The sequence below is a fragment of the Triturus cristatus genome, chromosome 12 (assembly GCF_964204655.1).
Source record: "Triturus cristatus chromosome 12, aTriCri1.1, whole genome shotgun sequence".
Classification (NCBI taxonomy): Eukaryota; Metazoa; Chordata; class Amphibia; order Caudata; family Salamandridae; genus Triturus; species Triturus cristatus.
In genome coordinates, this window is record NC_140595.1 from 574175497 (window position 1) to 574198112 (window position 22616).

A 22616-nucleotide genomic window follows, 5' to 3' on the forward strand; every position below is an offset into this window, starting at 1 on the left:
GACTCTGTCCCCTTTTTATATATTGGTATGATAGTAGATGCCTCCCAGGAGGATGGAATACTGCCCATCGATGCTGAATTAAAAATCCTGGTAAGGATAGGCCCCCAAAGGTCGGGGGCAGACTTATACACATCAACTGCCACTCCGTCTGGCCCAGGAGCCTTCTCCCCTGCACTGGGAAGGGAAGTTTCAAGCTTTGCAGCCCCCCATTCGCCTACCGGCCTAATTGTATCCTCTGCATTCTGTCAAAAAATATTAGAGAAATGAACTACCACACTATCACAGGGGACAATATAGCTGAACTCCGGGAAATCTTATTTTTTTTAATATGGGGCATTCACAGTATCTCCGAACAACTAAGGGGTCGATTAGGATGGCGGGCGGACCTGAGACCGCCTGTCATCCCCGCGGTATTGGGACCGGCCGCCAGATATGCGGCGGTCACACAGCGAATTAGGAAGCGACCGCCACCCGGGTGGTCGCATTCCGCAGTTTAACATTGCGGCGGGTGCTTCTTACAGCAGCACCCGCCGCAATGTCAAATTGCCATGTTATGCATTTCCATGCACAAGGTGGCAGGCACCGCGCGGTGCCTGCCACCTTGTGCAAGGAAATGGAGGGGTGTTCCATGGTGACATCGCCGCCATGGAGACATCGCCGCCATGGAAAGGCCTTACACCGCACACATCCTAATATGGATGGCGTGACTGCCATCATATTAGTGGCCCATGTCCGCCCGGCCGGCAATCAGAACGATTGCCGGCCCGCAGAAAAGAGGCAGATGCACTTTGCGTCCGCCGCGATACCCCTGCCATTATAGTACGGCGGGGTATTTCTCATTAGGATGGCGTAACGGTCGCCACCGCTGGCTCGGCGGTGGCGATCGTTACATCATCATAATGAGCCCCTTAGTGTTCCTAGTCTCTGCTGCAAGGGCAAGGTTATCCCATGCTTCATACTGTAGTTTCGTTTTCCTTGCAACCAAGGCCTGATTATGTTGAAGGCGCTGTGTCTTAATGACTGATGTATCCTGGGGGGAAATACTCAAGGCATGTTTGAGAGTGAAACTGGTCCTGGGTTGCTTGTGCTACGACTCAGCGAGGACCTGTCCAGGCAGTTCAGGCTAGACCGTTCCCATTGGAACAGGTTCAGAACTTATATGCATATGGCTAAGTCCAAACGGAGATGGCATGGTGAGATAAAAAACAATGGACTGGGATGCTACCCCAAGCGATTGCCAGTTGCTGAGATTGATTCCAGCATTCATCCATCACTTTGTGTATTAATGCCTTGAGTGTGACTGGAATGCTGATAACTCGACGAGATGTTGAAGGGCGGCAGCCCTGGGTTAACTACACCACACCTAGCCTAGCCACGCAGAAGCCAGGACAAGAGTCCCAGCTGCTGCCAAGGTCTCTTTCTGAAGACTGGCTCAGAGTGCATCCAAATCGCTTTCAGCTGTTCTTGCTGCTGGTGCTGCTGCAGCTAAATGACTTCGCAGCTGAAGCCAGGGACCCTTGCAGCACCCGGGTAGACAGAGGAAGTGAGACAGGCCCCTCACAGATCATGTTACTGCAGACCTCTTTGAGCTGTGGAGGCGGCCGGGTGCTTGTGATGCAGCAGGACAAGGCAGGGCAGATGGGCCCTGAGCCCCCGACCAGGTGGCATTCAGACTGCACCACCTAAGCCTCAATTTCCCATACACCCTCGCCCTCACCAGGGAAGCTGCCAAGAGCGCAGGTGTTGGATCTAGTCCTCTCTGCATGATCATCCTCAAACGTTTTACCTTTACCCTCCACTTTTTGCTGAATTTGTTTTTTCTGGCCTTAGAACTCTGTGCACTTCCCCACTGCTAACCAGTGCCAAAATGCTTGTGGTCTCGCCTTAAAACATGGTAGAATTGGCTTATGCCCAATTGGCATATTTAATTTACTTGTGAGTTCCTAGCAAAGTTGTGGTACGTGTGCCCATGGCCAGGAAATTGAATGCTACCAGTGGGCTTGTAGCACTGATTGTGCCACCCACTTAAGTAGCTCCTGTAAACATGTCTCAGGCCTGCAACTGCAGGCTATATGTCCAGTTTTAAACTGCCATTTCGACCTAGCAAAATAAACATTTTGCTAGGCCGAAGCCTTCTCTTTTTATACATATTAGACCTAACTGTCTTGTGCCAAACTATCAGACAGTTGAGAACAGGTTAATTATTTGGGGATGACAGTTACTTCACCCTGACAAGGATTGTGGTTGCTGCTTGACCAGGGCTCACACCCCAATCAACCAATAACCCAATTTCTTACAGGAGGCAGCAGGTGAGTCCTTTGGGGAGAACAGAGGGGTTGGCGGCTGAGGGTGGAGTTGCAGTGTATATTTGATCAGGGTGGGGGTGCACCCTCTCTGTCTTGCTTGTCTTCCCCTAGCTGACTGGTGGCCCGGTACCTACACCTATATCTACAACCCACAAACTTTCCAGCACTTCGCTATCTGCTATGATCAATTGGCCCGATGGGCATACCATCCGTTCCTTTTGAGTGGATTATCAGCCATCAATTGTTTAATTGAATCATCCTCGTAATCCGAGTTCAGAGTCGGGCATCAGGAGCAAGACAGGGCCACTGTAGGATCATCTAGGCTCCTTCCCCCGGGGTGTTGCCTTCAGAATTGGCTGCCTGACAAGTACAGCCCACTCAGGCCTGCTCGGGCTATGTGCTGTCAAACCAGACTTGTGGGTTCTCCTCCTTCGTCTTTGCCCAGCGAGAAAGCACAAGCATCAAGTGTTGGCCAGCACCGTCAAGAACATGAAAACCAGCTCTACCAGCAAAAAACGTCAACCTGCCAATGCCTGCAGAACATCATGGGTTCACAAATGCCCCTAATGCCTTTTAACTTTTTTAGCATTCAGACGCAGAGGGTACCAGCCCTGGAGAATATTGAAGGGTTGCCCCGGCTCAGTCAGAAGGACATTGCATCACAGTCACCTCTCATAGCTAACATCTTGGTGACTGACAACAAGGCTAGAGCAGGGGATAAAATGGGCAGGAGTGTATTTCCACAAACCAGACAACTAGGCTCACCAAGTCTGGATCTCTTAATCCTGAACAAAAATAGGAGCCTGTCAGATTCTGACCTCTGTTTACCCTACTTGCTCCGACTTTTTGGATTGCCTAATATTTTAACCAAGATCCGCCCACCAAACTTGGCAGTATCTAACCTACAAAAGTCCATATTACACATGCTAGAACAACCGAGCACTCCTATAACCTCCTACGTTGGATTTGCCCCCTGTTGTGAAACCAGTGACAATTTCCACCATACTAAAGGAACCAGGATAACTAGTAACATTTAGGACCTTATTACCATGCCAGTTGGAGCAACCTTCGTCTTCGACAGCTCTTTCCGACCGCCAATGCCAGAAAGCATTCCTCTGCCTTATTATGATGCAATAGCTGCTACAGTGGCTTTCGCAGCTACGGCAGAGCACATCTCCCCAAATATGTCACTGCAAATGTGTACAAAACTCACAGAAAATATGTACACACATGCATAACATCAGTGGGAATATGCCTTGTGCACCCCATCCCTGGAGTGTGGCAGAATGCACACAGTTCAGTCAATGGGGATACATACCACAGAAGGACAAACCTGGATTCTGGTACCCACAGGATCGCTGTCATCAGGATTCAGCTGCTGAGGTGTAGGGGGGACCTGGAGGAAAGGATCTGTGGTGGACACTGCAAGAGAGAAAGGATTGGAGTGAGTATGTACTCCAAATCCTTGGTTTCCAACGACTCGAAGCTGCCGGCCGTACCCTCATGGTCTAGTCGTCGGAAATCACCTCACAATCTGGACGGTCATCAGAGATCCCTATACAGCTCTGTGGATGCAGTTTGTCTCCAAACTTCTATCTTGGTGGTCAGAGAAAAGCTGTCGGAGTTGGCGGTCTTTCAGCGATCAGCCGGAGTACACAATGTATGCATCGTAATCCGGTGGTTGGACCGACGGCTTCAGAAGAGACCTTCGACAGTCTGACCACCTTTGACAGGACCACAGAAGCCGGTCCGACTGGCATCTTAATCAGGTCCACAGTGTTAGGATTGCCTATTAAACATCTTACAGACAGAAGTAAAAGCCCTAGACTACCACTGAACAAAACTAGACATACAGGTGGATCTCACAAACACCCTTGCTCATTTTGTCTCCAGTATTGACTCGAAATTAGAGAAACTAAATCAGCTTATTCATAGAGGCAGTTTAGATATGATGACACCAACTTAGACAGCTGTCCCTGCTCTACCTCAAGTCCTAAAGAACTAATGACGGAACTAAAGACAAGGGAGCCTCTCATTCTTTTATCGGTACATGCAACCTCACCTTTGAGCAAGGACATACCAAATGCTGGAAATCATCAGGAGAAACCTATTCTGAGGTGTTAGCACTCCCAGCCCCAGGTTGCACAAGTCTCCATGTTAAACCCCGACAAGAAATACCTATAGTAAAACACATACACAAAGGATTATAACCTCGAACGAAAGGAGTGGAAAAGGACGAGGTTGCCTCTAAACTGCCCTCTGACTTAACGATGTAAGGCAAAAGACAGCTTGGCAGCCACAAGGCAGAGCCCGAGACACACAAAGAGCCCACAAGTGGTGTCTCAATGATTTTCAACCCTTGCTCCACTGTATTAGCAGTGGCTGGTGAAATTCAATTACTCAATGTCTCGGCAGGGAATGCACCCCATGAAATGTAAATTGATCGCAGCACGGAGAGCAGAACCTAAGATCAGACCCTCAGTAACAGCAAAGCCTCCTCAAAATCAAAGAGAGCCCACAAGAGAAAATACTTCTTGTCCACCTCCGGGCAAAAACAGAAACCTTTCTGTAAGCATTTCCAATATCCAACAAAAAGACAACTGAGTTGAATATGGGAAAGTCTAAACTCAAACAACTAGAGATGCTCCCATAACCAGTTTAACCGATCCCCATCCAGCCACTGATGAAACTATTCAGCCTTAGACAGGCAAATCACCTCCTTCATGAACAGAGCTTGTGGACGCAGCTCATAGTACAACCAGACCGCCGAAGATCCATTTGAGGTATGGCAGAAAATAAATTGCAGTCCAAACATGCTCAAATAGTTGGATGGTGTATAATCAGATACACAAAGAACAGCATGACACTGTATACCAAACACCACGTTTCCCTAAGGTTACGACCCAACAACATAACATGCACCCAGATAGCAATGTAGAAAATTGCAAGCTGGTGCACATAGTCACCATGGGAACTGCAAGACGAGGGATTACAGATGGAGCAACCCAGTACTGGTACCTCATTGGGCACTCATATATGACCCAGGCAGTGCCAGGACAGATATCTAACTATGGAACATGAAACCTGCACTGCTGTGCTCCTCTTTCATCCAGAATACAAGTCCAGAAGAAGGCATGATACCCTAAATTGGGACAATTTTTTGAAAATCCTAAGACACCTGCATGATCTCACACCAATTTTTTTTATCAGACATCCACTCCATCGACAGCAGCCCTCAAGGTACTCTCTGTGCACAGATCCACTCTAGCTACATGTGCCTCTAGCACTCTGTCTCAGATGGTCTATGGACAGAAAGACACACTCAGGGATTGGTCACGATATTTTGTGTACATACATATCCCTGACGTTGATCCATAAGCCCAGGGAGAATTCTCGTCCCCGGCACAGCTCCTACAGTCAGAGAGAGAAACGTTCCCTGAGTTGCTTGTGCTCCGGATCAGGTAGGACCTGGCTTGACTGTTCGGGCTGAACTATTTCGACTGGAACAGGTTCAAGACTGATTTACATATGTCCAGGTCCATCCTGAGGTGCCACGTGGGTAAAAAAGGATGGATTGGGATGTGACCCAGAGCATTGCATCCATCACTTTGTTATTGAGGTCCGAATTCTAGTTATGGACAGCCTGACATACAAGTAGCTTGACAGGAGCTTGATGATTCATTTGAGCCACCACGGGTATCAGAATCAATAGACATCGCTCTCGCTGAGCTAGTTATTCTTTAATCCTCTATTCATGAGTCTAGGGAAAACGTCTCTTTAGCAGCCTTGCAATAGATAGAAAGAGTCAGTATTACAACTCGTACCTTCTTGATTTCATCATACTCGCCACTAGATACTCTACCACTTAGGATCTGGCAACTGTCATCTGCTTCCATGGCAGTGCTGCTAAGATCTATTTGTAACACATTACTGTTCTTGGGCATTGTCCCAGTTGAGTGGAAGAATGCTATGGTTGTGCCTCTATTAAAGACGTCTTCGACAGACTCCACAGATTTAAATAATTCCCATCCAATATCACTATTGCCATAACAGAATAAAATCATTGAAAATCATGTTAACATAATTTTACTAGATTATCAGGAATCTCACCATCTCTTAAATCCAGCTCAATATGATTTACGACCATCTCATGGCACTGAATCTGCTTTTTCTCTGTGTTGGTTGACCTTTGTATGGTAGTACCTTTGTAGGCTTTGTACTATTAGACCCCCCCAGCTCCCTTCAATATGATTTCCCACACAATTCTGATCTTTAAGTTACCCAAAATTGGTGTGAGGGGGTTGGCCCTCAGCTGGTGCACGTTCTATTTTGCATAAAGAGGAAAAGCAGTCTCTATCTCTCCGTTTCAATCTGATTTCAGACATATTTAGCAAGGGGCCACTCTGGGCTCTTCTTGGAGCCCCACTTTATTTAACATATATCTCAGACCACTTACTCAACTGATCTATTGTCGTGGGCTTACCTTCTTGAGCTACGTGGGTGACACTCACTAGATCAGGCCACTCTAGCACCCTTTAAGAATTTCCATCTCAGCATGAACTATGCCACTGCTTGGCTCACAGCAAGTGCCTTGAAGTTCAAAAGAAACAACACTGAGATCCTCTGCTGCTCGACCAGAAGGACACCCACTTCCCCCAAAATATTTGGCCTCGGTCAGAGGATGCACTGCCTTCTGCTGCATCTGCAATAAGACATCTTGGATTTCAATTTCATAGAGACTTCTCCTTGACCAATCAAGTCTACAAGCTGTCCTCTACCATTTTTGCTCTATTAAAAACATTGAGGAAAATTCGTCCACTCATACCCACTCATTTTTGGATTCTAGTGATACAGGCAGATATATTGAGCATGCTTGAGTTAGAAAACTGACTACTTGGTGTGTATATCCAAGATTTAGAATGCCACAGCAAAGTTGGTACTGGCATTACCATATCTTACTATATCGATCCTCAGCTTCTGATGCTCTGAACACATTACACTGGCTAATTATGCCAATGGGGATTGTTTTTAAATCACTCTTTATTGTGCAGAATCCTATAAATCAGAAGGGACCAGTCTATATTCAAAATAAACTTCATCTGTATCATCCAAAATATTCCCTACGTTCCCCCAGAGCCAGCTTGCTTATTCTTACCAGATTTAAGTGGGCTTGATGAGGTAGCAGACCCTTTTCTGTTCAGGCCTCTTTCCGGTGGAACAATCTCCCATACAATCTTATTCTATTGAAAGCCTCTTAACTTTTTGGAACTCTCTCCTGACCCTACACTCATTAATCCATTTTGCAAAGTTCAGTATAATATCTGTTCGTTAATAGTGCCAGGACACCTTTTTAGGTGGCAATAGCGTTTTAGAAATGTTTAAATAAATAAAAGGAACCGCCATGAAGGTATTTCCTTTCAATGTACAGGGATGGCCGCTTATCTATTTCACAGAAAGTAGTCCATCAGGATGGTGGAGGTAATGTCCTTCTGCATCTTCATAGATGAAGTATCATCTGTCAAATCATAAATCAGGCATCTAGTCTCTAGAATGGAAGTCAAAATCTCCCACGGTAAAGTAAGAGGCTTTGACTGGCAAGGGTAGATAAAACTTCAGATATGCCGTCATCTTGGTCCCACTGAAGCTATTGTTTTTGGTGATAATAACTCTAAGTGGGGCAAAGCCAGATTTTGTGGCCACCACGTTTGCAGTGTTGGTTGGACAGATTTGCATACTTGCCCCAATCCAAGCATTCACCTTTGAGCGTAGGGCGTGATTTAGATTATGGTGTTGCCACCTATGTTTGTCAGTGTGTCACATGATATTACATCTGCCACTCTGAGGGCCACCATATTTACAGATCACTGCTGATCCAGTGGTGATCTTTGTACCTTCATTGGAACCTCCCTCAAGGTAACTCCTCTGCAGGTAACAACAGTTTGGTGGATGGCCAGCCACAAAACATTTTTTTTTTCCAAAACAGACTCTCAAAGCAAGAGTTTTTAAAAAACAAAAAACAATGAAGCAATGACACACCCCCCACAACCAGGGAGATTTTTTCCTTGGGGGTGGAGGTCATTCTTTTAATTTTGCCTGTTAATCTATGCTAGGTGTTCCTTAGTGGTAACAGAAAGAAAATAAAACCATCGTACTGAAAGCCTTAAAAAGGGTAGATGGTGGCATGTCTTTACTCCGATGGCCAGCATTCTATCAGGTCATTGATGTATGCTTTCCAGCTGCAGTGTCAGCAGGGGCACCACAGATCCAAAGGAGACAGTTCGCTCAACTTGCAATAGGGTGAACATAGCAAACGTTTAGCAGCCAAGATACACTTTCTCATTTGTGATGGAGTACTCCATCCACCAAACTCTAAATTGGGCCACTAGTCATTTTTTGTGTGGAAATCAAAACCTTCCAGGGAGGCAGGGCTGGAAATTGTAATTAGACAGGGCTCCTAGAGGCGGGATTCCTTACCCGCAATGTCCTACTGAGATTTAAACATAGCAAAAAACTCTGAGCAGAGCACACCTGTTTTTCTAGCCCGCTTAGGGTGCACTCTTTCTGTGCAAGCCTCATCACTTTGTCCCATTCTGCCGGAAGTGGAAAAACTGACTGTGAGAGAGAGGCCCAATTTTTGTGCTGTCAGATCCATTGTTTGCTGAATTTTATTGCTTGTCTTTAGACACTGCACACTGTGGCACTGCTGTCCAGTGACCAGTGTATGTGCTCTAACCCCTAAACCATGTTAAAAATAGCTAACTCCAAATTGGCAAATTTAACTTTCCTGTAAAGCATAGTATATGGTGCAGAAATACATCCATTGACATGGAAGTTAAATGTCACCTGAGGATTGCAGTACTTATTGTGCCATCCATTACTGTGACAGGCAAATCTGTTTTCAGGCCTATCAGTGCAGCTGCGGTTTAAATCTGCTGTCTGACCTGGCACATAACCCTTTTTAACAGGGAAAACCTCCTTTTTAAGAGGGAAAACCTCCTTTTTAAACATTTGAATATCCTCCAGGTAGGTCTAGTAACACACAAGGTAGGGTTCATTGTATTTAAATGTCGGACATGTAGAAATTTCATGTTACTAGGTCCCTACGGCAACAAGGACCCAAAAGCAATTTTCAATATGGAATGTTTTGGCTGTCTTATAAGGAAAACTAGAATACAGATTCAAATGATTAATTCTGCTATATCGTGTTTGGAACCAGCTGAAAAAATAGTTCAACTACTAGTTTTTAATATTTATGAAGAGCCCAATTCAATTGTGAAGCTGGATTTCCAATAAATATTTAGGAAACATATCTCCTGGAAAGTTTAAAGTCTTAAACTCATTGAGGCTAATTTAAATTAGCTCTCCAGCAGCTGGAGGAGGAACAATGGCCTAGGTATGAATAGGTGGGTTTTATCCACTTGCAGTTAGAGTGTACCCAGGAACTTCATCTAGATAGAATAGTACCTGTCATCTTTACAAGTAAATGCAAAGTGAGACCTGCAGAAGGAAACCATCTGTCCAGCCAGGCTGGCACCAAACCAAGTTGGAGGGAAGCTAACCACAAAATCAGTTTCAGTGACCGCTGAAAAGGGTACTGCTTATTTCCCTAGCCACAACTTTGGGTGGACACACAAACTCAGCACAAGGGAGGATGGATTCCCCCATTTAGCATTTTAGGAGCAATGCAAACTCTGGGAAAAATGAATTTGCACTGCATTACGCTGATGAACTAGGAATTTAATACATTGTTGCTCAAGCTGGCAATGCCATGCTGTTCTACACAGTGCATGCTTATGGCACTGAGACTTGTATTTTTAAAGTTGATTCACTATATTGAAATGGAGCTAAGTTGTTTTATCTATTTTATATTATTCTTAATTAACAAGCACATCTTTTTACTATTTTAAAGTGTCTCATGTTTTAAATATTTATCTGATTATCTTTTATGGCATCATACCAAAATAAAGAGTATTGAATTCAATAGAAGAAGTTAATAGCGTTGCTCCTGGGAAACAGGGAGGAGCCAGGAGTCACCCCTCCTACTAGCTGGTGCCAACTATAAATGTGGCTCCCCAAGGCACCCACCTCAGAAACCTTTTTGTACCTGTTGAAGAACAGAAGACAGACTGCACTTGTAAGGAGTCCTGAAGAGCTGGACCTGCTCCCTCTTCTACACAGGACAACTAAATTAACTCCAAGGGTCAGTTAGCTAACATTATATGTGGTTAGAGGAGCACAAAAAGCTGCAAGAAGCCTTCCCAGAAGTGCCCATCTGATCAGAAGCAGCTTGACCTGGACTGCACACTGCTGGTGGCCTCTGCTGGAATGAGTCTTGATCACCAAGTGTAGTTCTACAGTCCTGGGAAACTTGGCTTTGTCTATCTGGACTTCTCCTAGCAACTCTGAAAAGTTAGGACCTACAAAATAGTTGAATTTCCAAACCTCTGGAGGACTGGGGCCACAGGCGCAACACTATTGGACTGAATAAATAGGTATACATCACTTGGAGCATCTCCACAGCAGCACATCCATTTCAGCTGGCCCACTGCAAGAAGTTATTTGGCCTTGTAGAACTCCTCATTAGATACAATTTGCAATCTTGTCCAGCTGGAGGATTCTGAGCCCTGAAAAAGAAAGGCTGATTTAAACGTGGGCAGGCAGCCATTGTTCTACCAGGGGGATGGAGTAAATTACTCTGTCTCCTTGATAGAGGGACTTCCACACATTTATAAATGACCACTAAGCAGTTGTTAATTTATAATGCATTGGCAGGAACTGCTGTCATGGAGGTTCCTGTCAGTACTCTTTGCTGTTTGTTGCAGGGCTCCGGCTACATGAGGGAATTCTGCACCAAACAGTCTTTTTTTTATTATTAAAAAGAAAATCTTGAAACAGGATTTTTGGCTTGAAAATGAAAAAGAAAATTCCCCTCCTGGCGATCAATCAATCAATCAAACATTTGTAGAGCGTACTACATACCCGTGAGGGTCTCAAGGCGCTGGGGGGGGGGGCGCTACTGGTTGTTCTTCGGATGCGTGGGACGGTGGCAAGTGCGAGGTCGGCTGAGCGGAGCTGGCGTTTGGGGATGTAGAAGGAAAGCCGTTTGTTGAGGTAGGCTGGGCCGGTCTTGTGGAGTGCCTTGTGTGCGTGGATGAGGAGCTTGAAGGATATCCTCTTGTTGACGGGCAGCCAGTGCAGGTTTCTCAGGTGGGGGTGATGTGGCTGTGGTGTGGTACGTTGAGGATCAGTCGTGCCGAGGCGTTTTGGATTCATTGCAGTCGTTTGATGAGCTTGATCGGGGCTCCCCCGTAGAGAGTGTTTCCGTAGTCGAGTCTGCTGCTGACGAGGGCCTGGGTGACTGTTCTTCTTGTATCTGTCGGGATCCACCTGTAGATCTTGCGGAACATGCGGAGGGTATTGAAGCAGGAGGAGGAGACGGCGTTGACTTGCCTGGTCATGGAGAGCATTGAGTCGAGGATGATTCTCAGGTTGCGTGCGTGGTCGGTGGGTGTCGGGGCTGCCCCAGTGCCGTCGGCCACCAGGAGTCGTCCCAGGCTGAGGGGTTGGAGCCGAGGATAAGGACCTCCGTTTTGTCCATGTTCAGCTTCAGTCGGCTGGTCTTCATCCAGTCGGCGACGGCCTTAATTCCTTCGTGGAGGTTGGCTTTGGCGGTGATGGGGTCCTTGGTGAGGGAGAGGACCAGTTGAGTGTCGTTGGCGTAGGAGATTATGTTGAGGTCATGCTGTCGGGCGACGTGTGCGAGTGGGGCCATATAAATGTTGAACAGTGTCGGGCTGAGGGAGGAACCCTGGGGAACGCCGCAGATGATCTCGGAGGCTTCGGATCGGAATGGGGGGAGGCAGACGCTCTGGGTTCTGCCAGAGAGGAAGGGGGTGGTCCATTCCAGGGCTTTGTCTCGGATCCCTTCGGTGTGGAGTCGTGCACGTAGTGTGCGGTGGCAAACGGTGTCGAAGGCAGCGGAGAGGTCCAGGAGGATGAGGGCTGCGGTCTCACCGTTGTCCAGCAGTGTCCTGATGTCGTCGGTGGTGGTGATGAGGGCGGTCTCGGTGCTGTGGTTGCTGCGGAACCCTGACTGGGAAGGGTCCAGGATTCTGTTTTCTTTGAGGTATCGGGTTAGCTGTCTGCTGACGATCCTCTCGATGACCTTGGCCGGGAACGGGAGCAGCGAGATTGGTCGGTAGTTCTTGAGGTCTCTAGGGTCTGCCTTGGGTTTTTTGAGATGGGGGCGTTGATCTTGTCGGATTTCCAGCTCTCTGGGAAGGTCGCGGTCTTGAGGGAGAGATTGATGACGTTGCGCAGGTGGGGTGCGATGGAGCTGCTGGCTTTGTTGAAGATGTGGTATGGGAATGTGTCTGATGGGGAGCCGGAGTGGATTGTGCTCATGGTCTTGATGGTGTCATTGATGCTCACGCTGGTTCAGGCTAGCAGGGAGTCGTGGTCGATAGTGCGGAGAGTCTGTTGTCTTGCTGTCTGTTGGGGCTGTCTGGGTGATGAAGCTGTCGTGGATGTCTGCTATCTTGCGGTGGAAGAAAGTGGCAAGGGAGTTGCACAGGGCTTGCAACGGCGGGATGTCGTTGGTGTTGGAGCTGGGGTTGGAGAGTTCCTTTACGATGTTGAAGAGCTCCTTGCTATTGTGTGCGCTGTTGTCGAGGTGGTCTTTGAAGGAGGTCCTCTTGGCAGTCCTGATGAGGTGATGGTGGTTGCGAGTGGCATCCTTGTGGGCTGCGTGGCGTCTGGAGTTTGTTCGCTGTGCCTTTTCTTCTCTAGTTTTCGGCAGGCTCGCTTGGAGGCTAGGAGTTCTGGGGTGAACCAGCTGGCCCTCTTGCTGGTGTCTCTGTGGGGGGGTTTCTTCAGCGGGGCAAGGGTGTTGGCACAGTCGTTGTTCCAGCGTCTGAGGTTGTGGGCAGCGTCGTCGGTGTAGGAGGGATCGGTGGGTGGGCTGAGAGCGAGGTTTGCGTGTAGTTGGTCTTTGGTGATTTTTCTCCAGCAGCGGCGAGGGATCTGTTGGGTGTGGTGGTGTGTGGTACGTTTCTGGAAGGAGAAGTGGATGCAGCGGTGGTTGGTCCAGAGGAGTTCGGTGGTGTGGCTAAAGGCAACGTGGGGGCTTGAGGAGAAGATGGGGTCAAGCGTGTGGCTGGCGGAGAGGGTAGGTGTTGTGACGAGTTGCCTCAGTCCGAGGTTGACGAGGTTATCGATCAGGGTTGTTGAGTTGCTTTCGTTGTTGTTCTCCAGTTGAAAGTTCAGGTCTCTGAGGAGGATGTAGTCGGTGGAGGTCAGGGCGTGCGTGCTGATGAAGTCGGCGATGGAGTCGCTGAACTGGGGTCAGGGTCTGGGGGGGTCTGTAGATGAGGGTGCCTCTGAGGGTGGAGTTTGGGTCTGTGTGGATCTGGAAATGCATGTGTTCGGCGGTGCTGACAGTGTCGTTGTTGCTGGTCAAGACCCTGATGCTGTTCGTGGATGATGGCAATTCCTCCTCCAACTCCGTTGGTGCGGTCTCTGCGGGTGATCTTGTAGCCATCTGGGATGGCTATGGCGATGTCGGGTGCGGAGGAGTCATTCATCCAGGTCTCTGTCAGGAAGGCGATGTCCGGGGATGATGTGTCGAGCAGGTCCCAGAGCTCGAGGGCGTGTTTGCGTGCGGAGCGGTAGTTCATTAGGATACATCGGAGGTGGTTGAGGTCTTTCTTGACGGGTTGTTCGGCGGCTCTGAGGCTGGTGTAGCTGCAGTTCCGGCAAGTGAAGGGACCGTGTGTGCGTTTTGGGGCGGCCTTGAAGCAGGTGTGGGTCAGTCTGGGGTTGAGAGTTTGGAGTGTGCTGGCATCGTAGCAGTGGTGGTCGTCGTGTCGGGTGCGGGGACCAGGGGTTCTGGCGCTGGGCGCGGTCCAGGCGTGGACGGGCAGTGGCTGCCATATATGGGGATGTGGGAGGGAGGAGCAGCTGGGAGGCGGGAGGCAGGGGCAGCCAATGGGTAGTGAGGGGGTGGCTGCAGGAGACGCAGCGGTGGGAACTGGAGCGGCGAGGGCACCTGAAGGCAACCGGGCACAATCAGGGGCAGTGAGGGGGCACAGAAGGTAAGAGGGCACAGAATGAAGGGGCAACCAGGGGAACAGAAGGCAAGCAAAAACGAGCACAATCAGGGGCAGCGAGGGGGAAACAGAAGGCAAAAACAGGCACAATCAGGGGCAGCAAGGGGGAAACAGAAGGCAAAACGGCACAATCAGCGCACAAATCAGGGGCAGCGAGGGGGAAACAGAAGGCAAAACGGCACAAATCAGGGCACAAATCAGGGGCAGCGAGGGGGAAACAGAAGGCAAAACGGCACAAATCGGGGCACAAATCAGGGGCACCGAGGGGGAAACAGAAGGCAAAATGGCACAAATCAGGAGCAGCGAGAGGGAAACAGAAGGCAAACAAAACAGGCACAGAAAGAATGCAGGCAATACATGGAGGACGGACAGCGACAGAGATACAAACCTAAGGCCTACCACTGGCCACCAGGGATAAGGCGCAGGTGGTAGCCTGCGGGTGGAGGAGGGCCTCAACTTCTAAAGCAGCTGCAGCGTCGGGACACACAGGCGGAGCTGTGTGGTGGGGGAGCGTCCTACCAGCAGGGTCAGGGGGCGATTGGAGCTATCTCCCATTGAGAAAGGGGGATTACTCGATTTGTACTGTCCCTTACTGCCAGGGTTTGACTGGAGGTGATAGATGGTAAAAAAAAATAGCTATATGTCTGCCCATCCTAATTGGAGTAGTCACCGCTGTAGCCTAACTTAAGGTCGACCCGCATCAAAATTGGGTGGGCAGAACCAAAAATACCCTGATAATGTGAGAACTTCGTACCACCAAATGAATGGCTTTAGCAGGACCACATCTAACAGCTATCTGACTTGGAGAAGACTCCCTCATATGCAACATTCAACCTGGTCCTGATGGATGATTTCGGCTTCCATTTCAGAGGCTAAATCCCAAGGTTAAATGTCTGACCGAGATGAACCTGGTTGGGTTGCGCTCTGCTGTGGTTGCCCATAAATTGTGCCAATATCTTGGTTCACCGCGCCCTCAGGTTATGATTGGCACTTAGTGCTTTTTGGCACTATTTTTCTTGAATTTTTCTAAAATTCAGGTCTCCAGTTGTCCTTATTGACTTCTTATTGCTTTGGAGTCATTTTATTTATTCAATTTTCAACTACTTTTCTAAATTGAAGTGAGAATTTTATTGTGTTGTATTTTAATAGTTTTATTACTTCTAAAATATGAATTCATTTTTTTTCTGTACGTTAATAGTTAGAAGTTCTTGAGTCCGCAAGGAGGACTTCTCCTTCTAGTATTCCACAAAGTCCTTCTTTCTCAGGTGGAGTCTCCTGGGGCCCAGGAATATTCTGTGGAGGTGATCGTTGAAGTGCCAGATTTTTCCTGTGCTCTAACCAGTGATTGGAAAAAACCCAATCCTAACATTTTCTGTAATCCCCCACCTGCTTTTGCAGCACTGCCTCTTTGCCTTACTCTAAAACCAAGAGGTAGTGCAATGGCTGTTTGTTCTCCTATCCATTCCCAGAAAGATAATCACTGATAAGAGGTCATCAGTTGACACCCCATTCTTCCAGGGCTCAAAGCCCTCTGAGTCTGGATTGATAACTCTTCCAGCCAAGCATGCATATTCCAGCTCTGGAGGTATGATGAGTGTCGTAACTGGGTTTAAACCAGACATGGTACATTTTTGCAAAGTTTTTTTTCTGCTCAAGTTATCAAAAATCTTATTTCACCATTCCAATAGATTTTGAAAACTAAGTAATCAATAACTTTAAAGGACTTTGCTGGCATTCTAAAGGTGGAGCTGCGAAATGTAATATTTTAATCAGACCTAGGACTATCTAATGAAAAATGTAGCTTTACCTACATAGGGCAATAGCTTTTAGGACTTAAGACATTTTGAGAATGCAAGCTTTAAATATATAGGGAGTCATTAGCATGGCGGGCGGTTCGCCACCGCCCGATCGGCGGTGACGATCTGCCCGCCAAAACACCCTGCCGGACGACCAGTTACCCCCAGCCACATTAGCATGGCAGGGGGTACCGCAGCGGAGGGGAAGACCGTCTGATGCTTTTCCGCCGGTAGGCAATCGTCACAATTGCCTACTGGGTGGAAAAGGCCCACAATATGGTGGCTGTGCCTTGCAGGCACCGCCATCCATATTATGATGATGGCAGTTTTGTGCCTTTCCATGGCGGAGACTCTGCCATGGAAAGGCATGTGAGAATCACTTTGAGGGCCCGTTGTGGGCCCCCAGGGGAGTGGGGAGGTGGGGGGCTGCACTTGGAGGGGTACCCATGGTACCCCCCTACATTGGCATACATGAGGTGGCAGGCACCGCGCGGTGCCTGTCACGTTGTGCATGCCAATGCACAACATGCATTTACAACATTGTGGCAGGTGCTGCTCACAGCACCACCCGCCACAATGTTGTATATGCGGGATGCGACCACCACAGTGGCGGTTCCATCCTAATTGGCGGTGCGGGACCGCCGCATCACTGGCGGACGGTCCCAGCACCGCTAGGGTGCCTTCATCCTCATGGACCCTATAGTGTGGCATTGTTGTATATATTAAGCATGGTGAGGTGACAAACAGCTCATTTCTTTGACACAGTCTGAAACCTTCCTGAACGAAGTTTAGTATATTGCTGACTAACATATGATAGATTTAGGACGACTAAGACAGTGGCACTGTCAACATTGAAAGTATCTACTAAAGACTAAAGAATAGGCTTTGTTCCCAAAGTGAGATATCAAATGAACTGAAACTCATTCGTGCATTCCAATTCATTACAAAAACTGACAGAATTAAGAAGAGGCGGAACACTTCAGAACTGTGCCAGGTCAACAGCAAAAGAGAAATTGGGTGAACGTTGTCTGGGTCTAATGCTATCAGTCTGGTTACCAAGCCCAGGCTAAATTTAAAATTGTGCCAGTGTTATTCGCGTAATTTCATACATTTTTCATTATGCCTGCTGCGCAAAATTCCCAAAATTATAGCACTGCGCCGCATTGCATAAAGATGTGTCATCCATGTCAAAAAATTGCCGCAAGTACACGTGAATCAAACAAAAGGTCAAAGAGTGAACAGCTATTGCTCCTGCCCCTCTGCTTTTCTTGCTACATTTTTACCGGAAAAAGGTGTCCCATGTCAAAAATTGGCACAAGAACGCATTTTGCTGTATTTGACGCATAAATTACTGACTACTGCATAGTTCACAAACTTCAACCAAAACAAATTGGTGCCAAGCCAAATGGATCAAAAGTTAATATACAACAACAACCACACCTGCTTCAGTGCAGTGGCATGAACTTTCCAAAGATTTACTGGTCAACTTTCAGTTGTTGATTGCTATATTCAGGAATTAAGCTGGTATTATTTGAAGTGACCCTTCTGTTCAGACACTGTTAATATCCACCGTTGATCGACTGGGGAAGGAATTTTGCTTGCAGCATAACGAAAATCCAGTCATATTTAAATGTATGTTAAAGATGACTGAAATAATGTTTCCTTCTTTGTCATAAGAATATTTTGCTGTAATTTCATGCAGGTCTCTGTTACACCACAGACTCTGTTCTGTCCCCAAAGTATAAACAAATACCAAACATTTTACTTATATTTCTATATTCTCATATATTGCATCAATAAGTGGACCCTAGCAAAACATAGCTTGATAATCGAAATGTAATATCATCTTGAGTACTTAGTGTTTGTTTCTTAATGGCAATAGTTGCTTTTAGAGGCTCATGGTGTGAACCTAGAGTAAGCCAAAAATGAAAATATAGTTCTAAATCATAACTATGCTATGTAGAACAGCACGAGGGGCACTTTTGTATTAGAAAAAGTGTGCACATACAAGTTTCTTTTATGATGAGTGCAACCAGTATGGTTTTACAAAATCAACTTTACTCACAGAGTTAGAAGGTACAGGGTTAATACATTGTGTTACTGTGCTTCGATGGAAGACACAAGTTTATTTGTTGCTGAGTAACATTTTCAATAAGATCTCTTGAGTATGCATACTTTCCTTTCTCTTGCAACTGAAGTAATGACGTTGAGACCACGACACATTTCAGAGACCTATATAAGTGTTGACATAACAAACTCTTATCTGCAGGTGGACTAGCACCAGACACTGCAACAACTCCCAACAGATCAAGGAAGGACACTCATGCAAGCATTCCAAAGGCATAAAGAATAGGGGTGCAAAAGGAAAAACCCATCAAAAAATTAGAATCCATCCCAACTTTATCAAAACATCTTACAAAAAGTAACCTTGGAAGCTAAAGCCTAAAAAACGGATTCTGAGAATGAAACATAGAGGACTGAGAGAAAGAAAACTGGCTTATATGCAGGTTAAGGTCTTGCATTATATACAGTTACGTCCTTAGTGAGGAATGAGGCTGGCTTCATCATTCTTCACCTTTTAAGAAAAGAGAACTGTAAGAATAACACAGGTTAACGAACCCCTTTGCTGATGAGGCTTTGGGACCTGCAGGGCTAAGTCATTATTTTGATGTGTGGGGTTCTTCGCTCATAAGCAAAGGTATCATGCCAAATTTGCATTATTTTTCCCCAAATCCTGGGAATGCTAAAGGTACTCAAGGTTGGTGGATTTTCCAGGCGAGAACAGGGAAAACAAAGCCAAAATACAGGTACATTTTGTTTTTTTGAAAACAGGAAAATATATGATGCAAGAAAGTGTATATTTTTCCATAAATGGCATCAGTGATAGGTTTGCAGTGCTAAGATCACCAACTTTCCAGCTTTCAGGAACAAGCAGAGTTGTAATTTCTTTTTACCACAGTAAATCTTTCTTATGTTTTGGAGTTTCAATTTACTGGCGGTTTGTGGTGGGGGTTGTGATGACTTTCTTTGTTTGCTTGGTGCCATAAGAGCTTTGGTTCGAAGTGGCGGTATGTTTCATTTTGTGTGGCTGTTCCCTTGCTGTGATAATACAAAAGGAATCGGGAAGTGCTAAAGGCCCAACCCACCATTGTAGTATAAAGCAGGAAGGTATTGTTGTAGTGTGTTTTTCTTTTGAGTGATCGGGAAATCGGAGGCGACTCCACCAGTAAGGACTGAGAAAAGGAGGACCGGGGAGGAGGTAATTACTTTCAAACTGCTTTTCTATATAGCGTGTACAACATCAAAATACTCAAAATACTCAAAATCATCTTATTGATTATTTAATTTATGTCCATCATCCAGTTCTTCAACTGGAGGGATGTTAATTCATAATTGACGCTGTCGAACACATTGCATTTTGTTTTTACATTCTAAAGAAATGTAACATTTACTTACTGCAAATTCTTATAGTCTAGATAATAATGTAACATTTGTCAAAATGTTTCTGTTGCAGGGAAAGCTATTGGGGATTTGTGGAAACGTTGGAAGTGGGAAAAGCTCTATAATTTCAGCGTTCTTAGGACATGTAAGTTCATAATCAGCTGCCATAAAATGTGTGATTCCTAAGAATGTGTCAATGAGCTTAAATACAACATAAACAATCAAGAGCAGTTTATGATTGGCATAATTAATTAGAAACAAATTGTGTTTCAATGTTGCATATACAGAGTGAAGAGATGCACTATTACCACCAGGCATTCAAATATCGCTTGATAAAAACATGCATGCACACAACCTCTGCAGTGAAAATGTAATTGTGTCTTCTTTCCTGAATATGAAAGCAAGGTCTAAAAGAGAAGACACTTTATATTTGCTCTAAGTGTGTAGTTCAAAGGAAAACAAAATCTTTTCTGTACCTCACACGGTCTATGCCAAAACGTCCACCTTTGTTATCCTTTCTAGCTGATATGTTTCAATGATTTTAAGTTAGACCCTTTTATAGCTGACTCTTCTTTTATCACCAAGGGTTTCCGCTATCTCTAGCGCTTTTAACTCTTTACCAATCCATCATCATTATTCAGTATTCTATTGATTGCCAGTAATAAGCCAAGACAACAAGGTCTTTCTTTTAAAAAGACACAAGTTTCCTGAAGCAGTTTAGCTCATAAGACCTAATATGTTATAAAACCTGATAAAAGAACGCGTGGGGAGGTTGCACAACCACGTAAATCAAGATGGCTGTCTCCCGGTAGTGATTGCCCATAATTGCCGAATTTTAAAACAATAATGGGCTAATCTTACTGTGTGTACCAACTCGTGGTATTTACATACTGCTGTCGCTTCGGAGGGCTATGTTTGCTGCTCCTTGGTTCACCAATTTAAGGAAGCTTTCCTTCTTCAGCCTTTCACCAGTGTCTGCCTGCAGGTGTAGCCGAGTTTCCTGTCAGGAAAGTGGAGTCGCTTTGAGGAAAAGGTGCGGCTGAGGCCTTCATCACCCCCACAGCTGGTTTTAGATGCTGACAGCTCAATACCAATGATTTCATTTTCTGGCTGAATAATTTTTTTGTTTATTCTTACCCCTTGCCTTTATATTAATACCTAATTTTTAATATAGAAGCCAAAAGTATCCATGCTATGCACACAAACGTAAGCAAAATACTTCTCCACCTGTTATATCTAAATTAGTAGAAGCTAATGAACTGTCATTATCCACATTACTTGAGGAAATACAAGCTGTTTGCTCTAATACTGATTCTATTGCGTCAGACATCAAAAATATACATAAAGATATGGCTAGCCTCTCTATTTAAGTATCAGACAATGTAATAAAAATTCAAGGTAATAAAACAAAAATTGACTGCGTCATACCTATGGCAGCAAAAATAGTACCAATGAGTAAATTCTAACTTGACTTAGAAAATCGTAATCATCTGTACAACTTGCATATACATGATTTACCGGAAGATGTGGAAGGTAATTACTGTAGGTTGTACTTGGAAAATCTTTTACCTGGTCTTTTACGCATAACATTTTCAGAAAAATTTGAGATTGATAAGGTGCACAGAATTCCTTCTTATCACTGTCCTAACTAAAAAAAAGCCACATCAAATGATATTTAAAGTTTTATGTCATCCTCATCCAGTGCTGATATGGAAGACGGAAAGAGATATTCCATCCTTGATGGTTAATGGGAATACAAAGGTAATTCATCAAGTCTTTGCCAAATAAACTGTCAACATACGCAAAGAGTTTGCTGATCTTCGACCAAGATTGAGAAACTCTGATTTTAAATATGGACTGTTCGACCCATCAACTATGCGATTTTGGAAAGATGGTTTTTTTGGAGTCCTTTCAGCATCTAGAAAATCTTCAACTCTTCTTAGATCAACAGTCACAGCTTTCCATGGAGACAAATGACTCTGTTACTTGAAGATTTGTTTTAAGTTTCTCATAATTATCCTATGTAGTAGAGTTCTTTATGTGGCATGTAGAGTCAGGTCATTCATGTCATGCGTGTGAGCGATCCAAAGTACTATTTATGTATCATTATGTTGTTTGTGTTTGTCTGCGTCTTCCTTTTTCTCTTTTTTACACTGTTAGAGCTACTTCTTCTTCTTCTTTCAGACTATCTGGCTCTTTCATTTAATTTAATTTCCTTTCTCTTTCTTATTTTATGACGATGTCTAATCTTAGATATTAAAATTGTTTCTTTTAATGTTAAAGGTTTTCTACACCCTGTTAAACGTACTAAGGATTTAGATTACTTAGCTAGACATGAGGCTGATATTTGTTTATTTTAGGAGACCTATATAGATGATACTTTTTTTATCTTATATAAACAAAAAATCGGTAGGCACTATTATTCCTTCTCCTGTGCATGTTAGGTAAAATGGAGTTGCTATCCTCTTTGCAAAAAAAATTACATCTTCAAATTTTCCACAAATGCTCTGATTCTAAAGGGCGTTTTCTCATTGCTAACGTTGAAATTGACAATACAATTTTGTACCAAATTAATGTGTACGGTCCCACCAATGATGACCTTGCGTTTTGGTCTCTTTTTACTTCTGAAGTACTAAAATTGGGTAATATACCACTTAATATTGGAAGAGACTTTAATCTTATATGTGACCCCTTGTTAGATAAAATTTTCCAAACCAAATATCGTCCTCCAAAAGCTTTTTTCACTCTAAAATCTTTTTTAGAACCGCTAAATGGATAGATGTTTGGCGTCTGCATCATCCAACAGACAAACAATTTCCTTTCTTTTCCAATCCTCATAATTCTTATTCTTGAATTGATTATTTATTAATATCCTGTAATTTAATACATTCTGTTTTTAATCCTATTATTCAGAATATCGATAGTTCTGATCATGTGCTAATCTCATGCAGTTTATGTACTACCTC

At 45.2% G+C, this 22616-nt stretch overlaps 1 protein-coding gene across 2 annotated transcripts in view; it reads left to right on the forward strand.

Annotated features, from left to right (window-relative positions):
• Positions 1-22616, forward strand: part of LOC146776281 (ATP-binding cassette sub-family C member 12-like) — a 1395717-nt gene that overhangs the window by 672372 nt on the left and 700729 nt on the right. For both annotated transcript variants that reach the window (XM_085639684.1, XM_085639683.1), the window contains exon 12: positions 19724-19795. In XM_085639684.1, coding sequence (XP_085495810.1) covers positions 19724-19795 — 72 coding nt within the window. The remainder of the gene's footprint in view (positions 1-19723; positions 19796-22616) is intronic.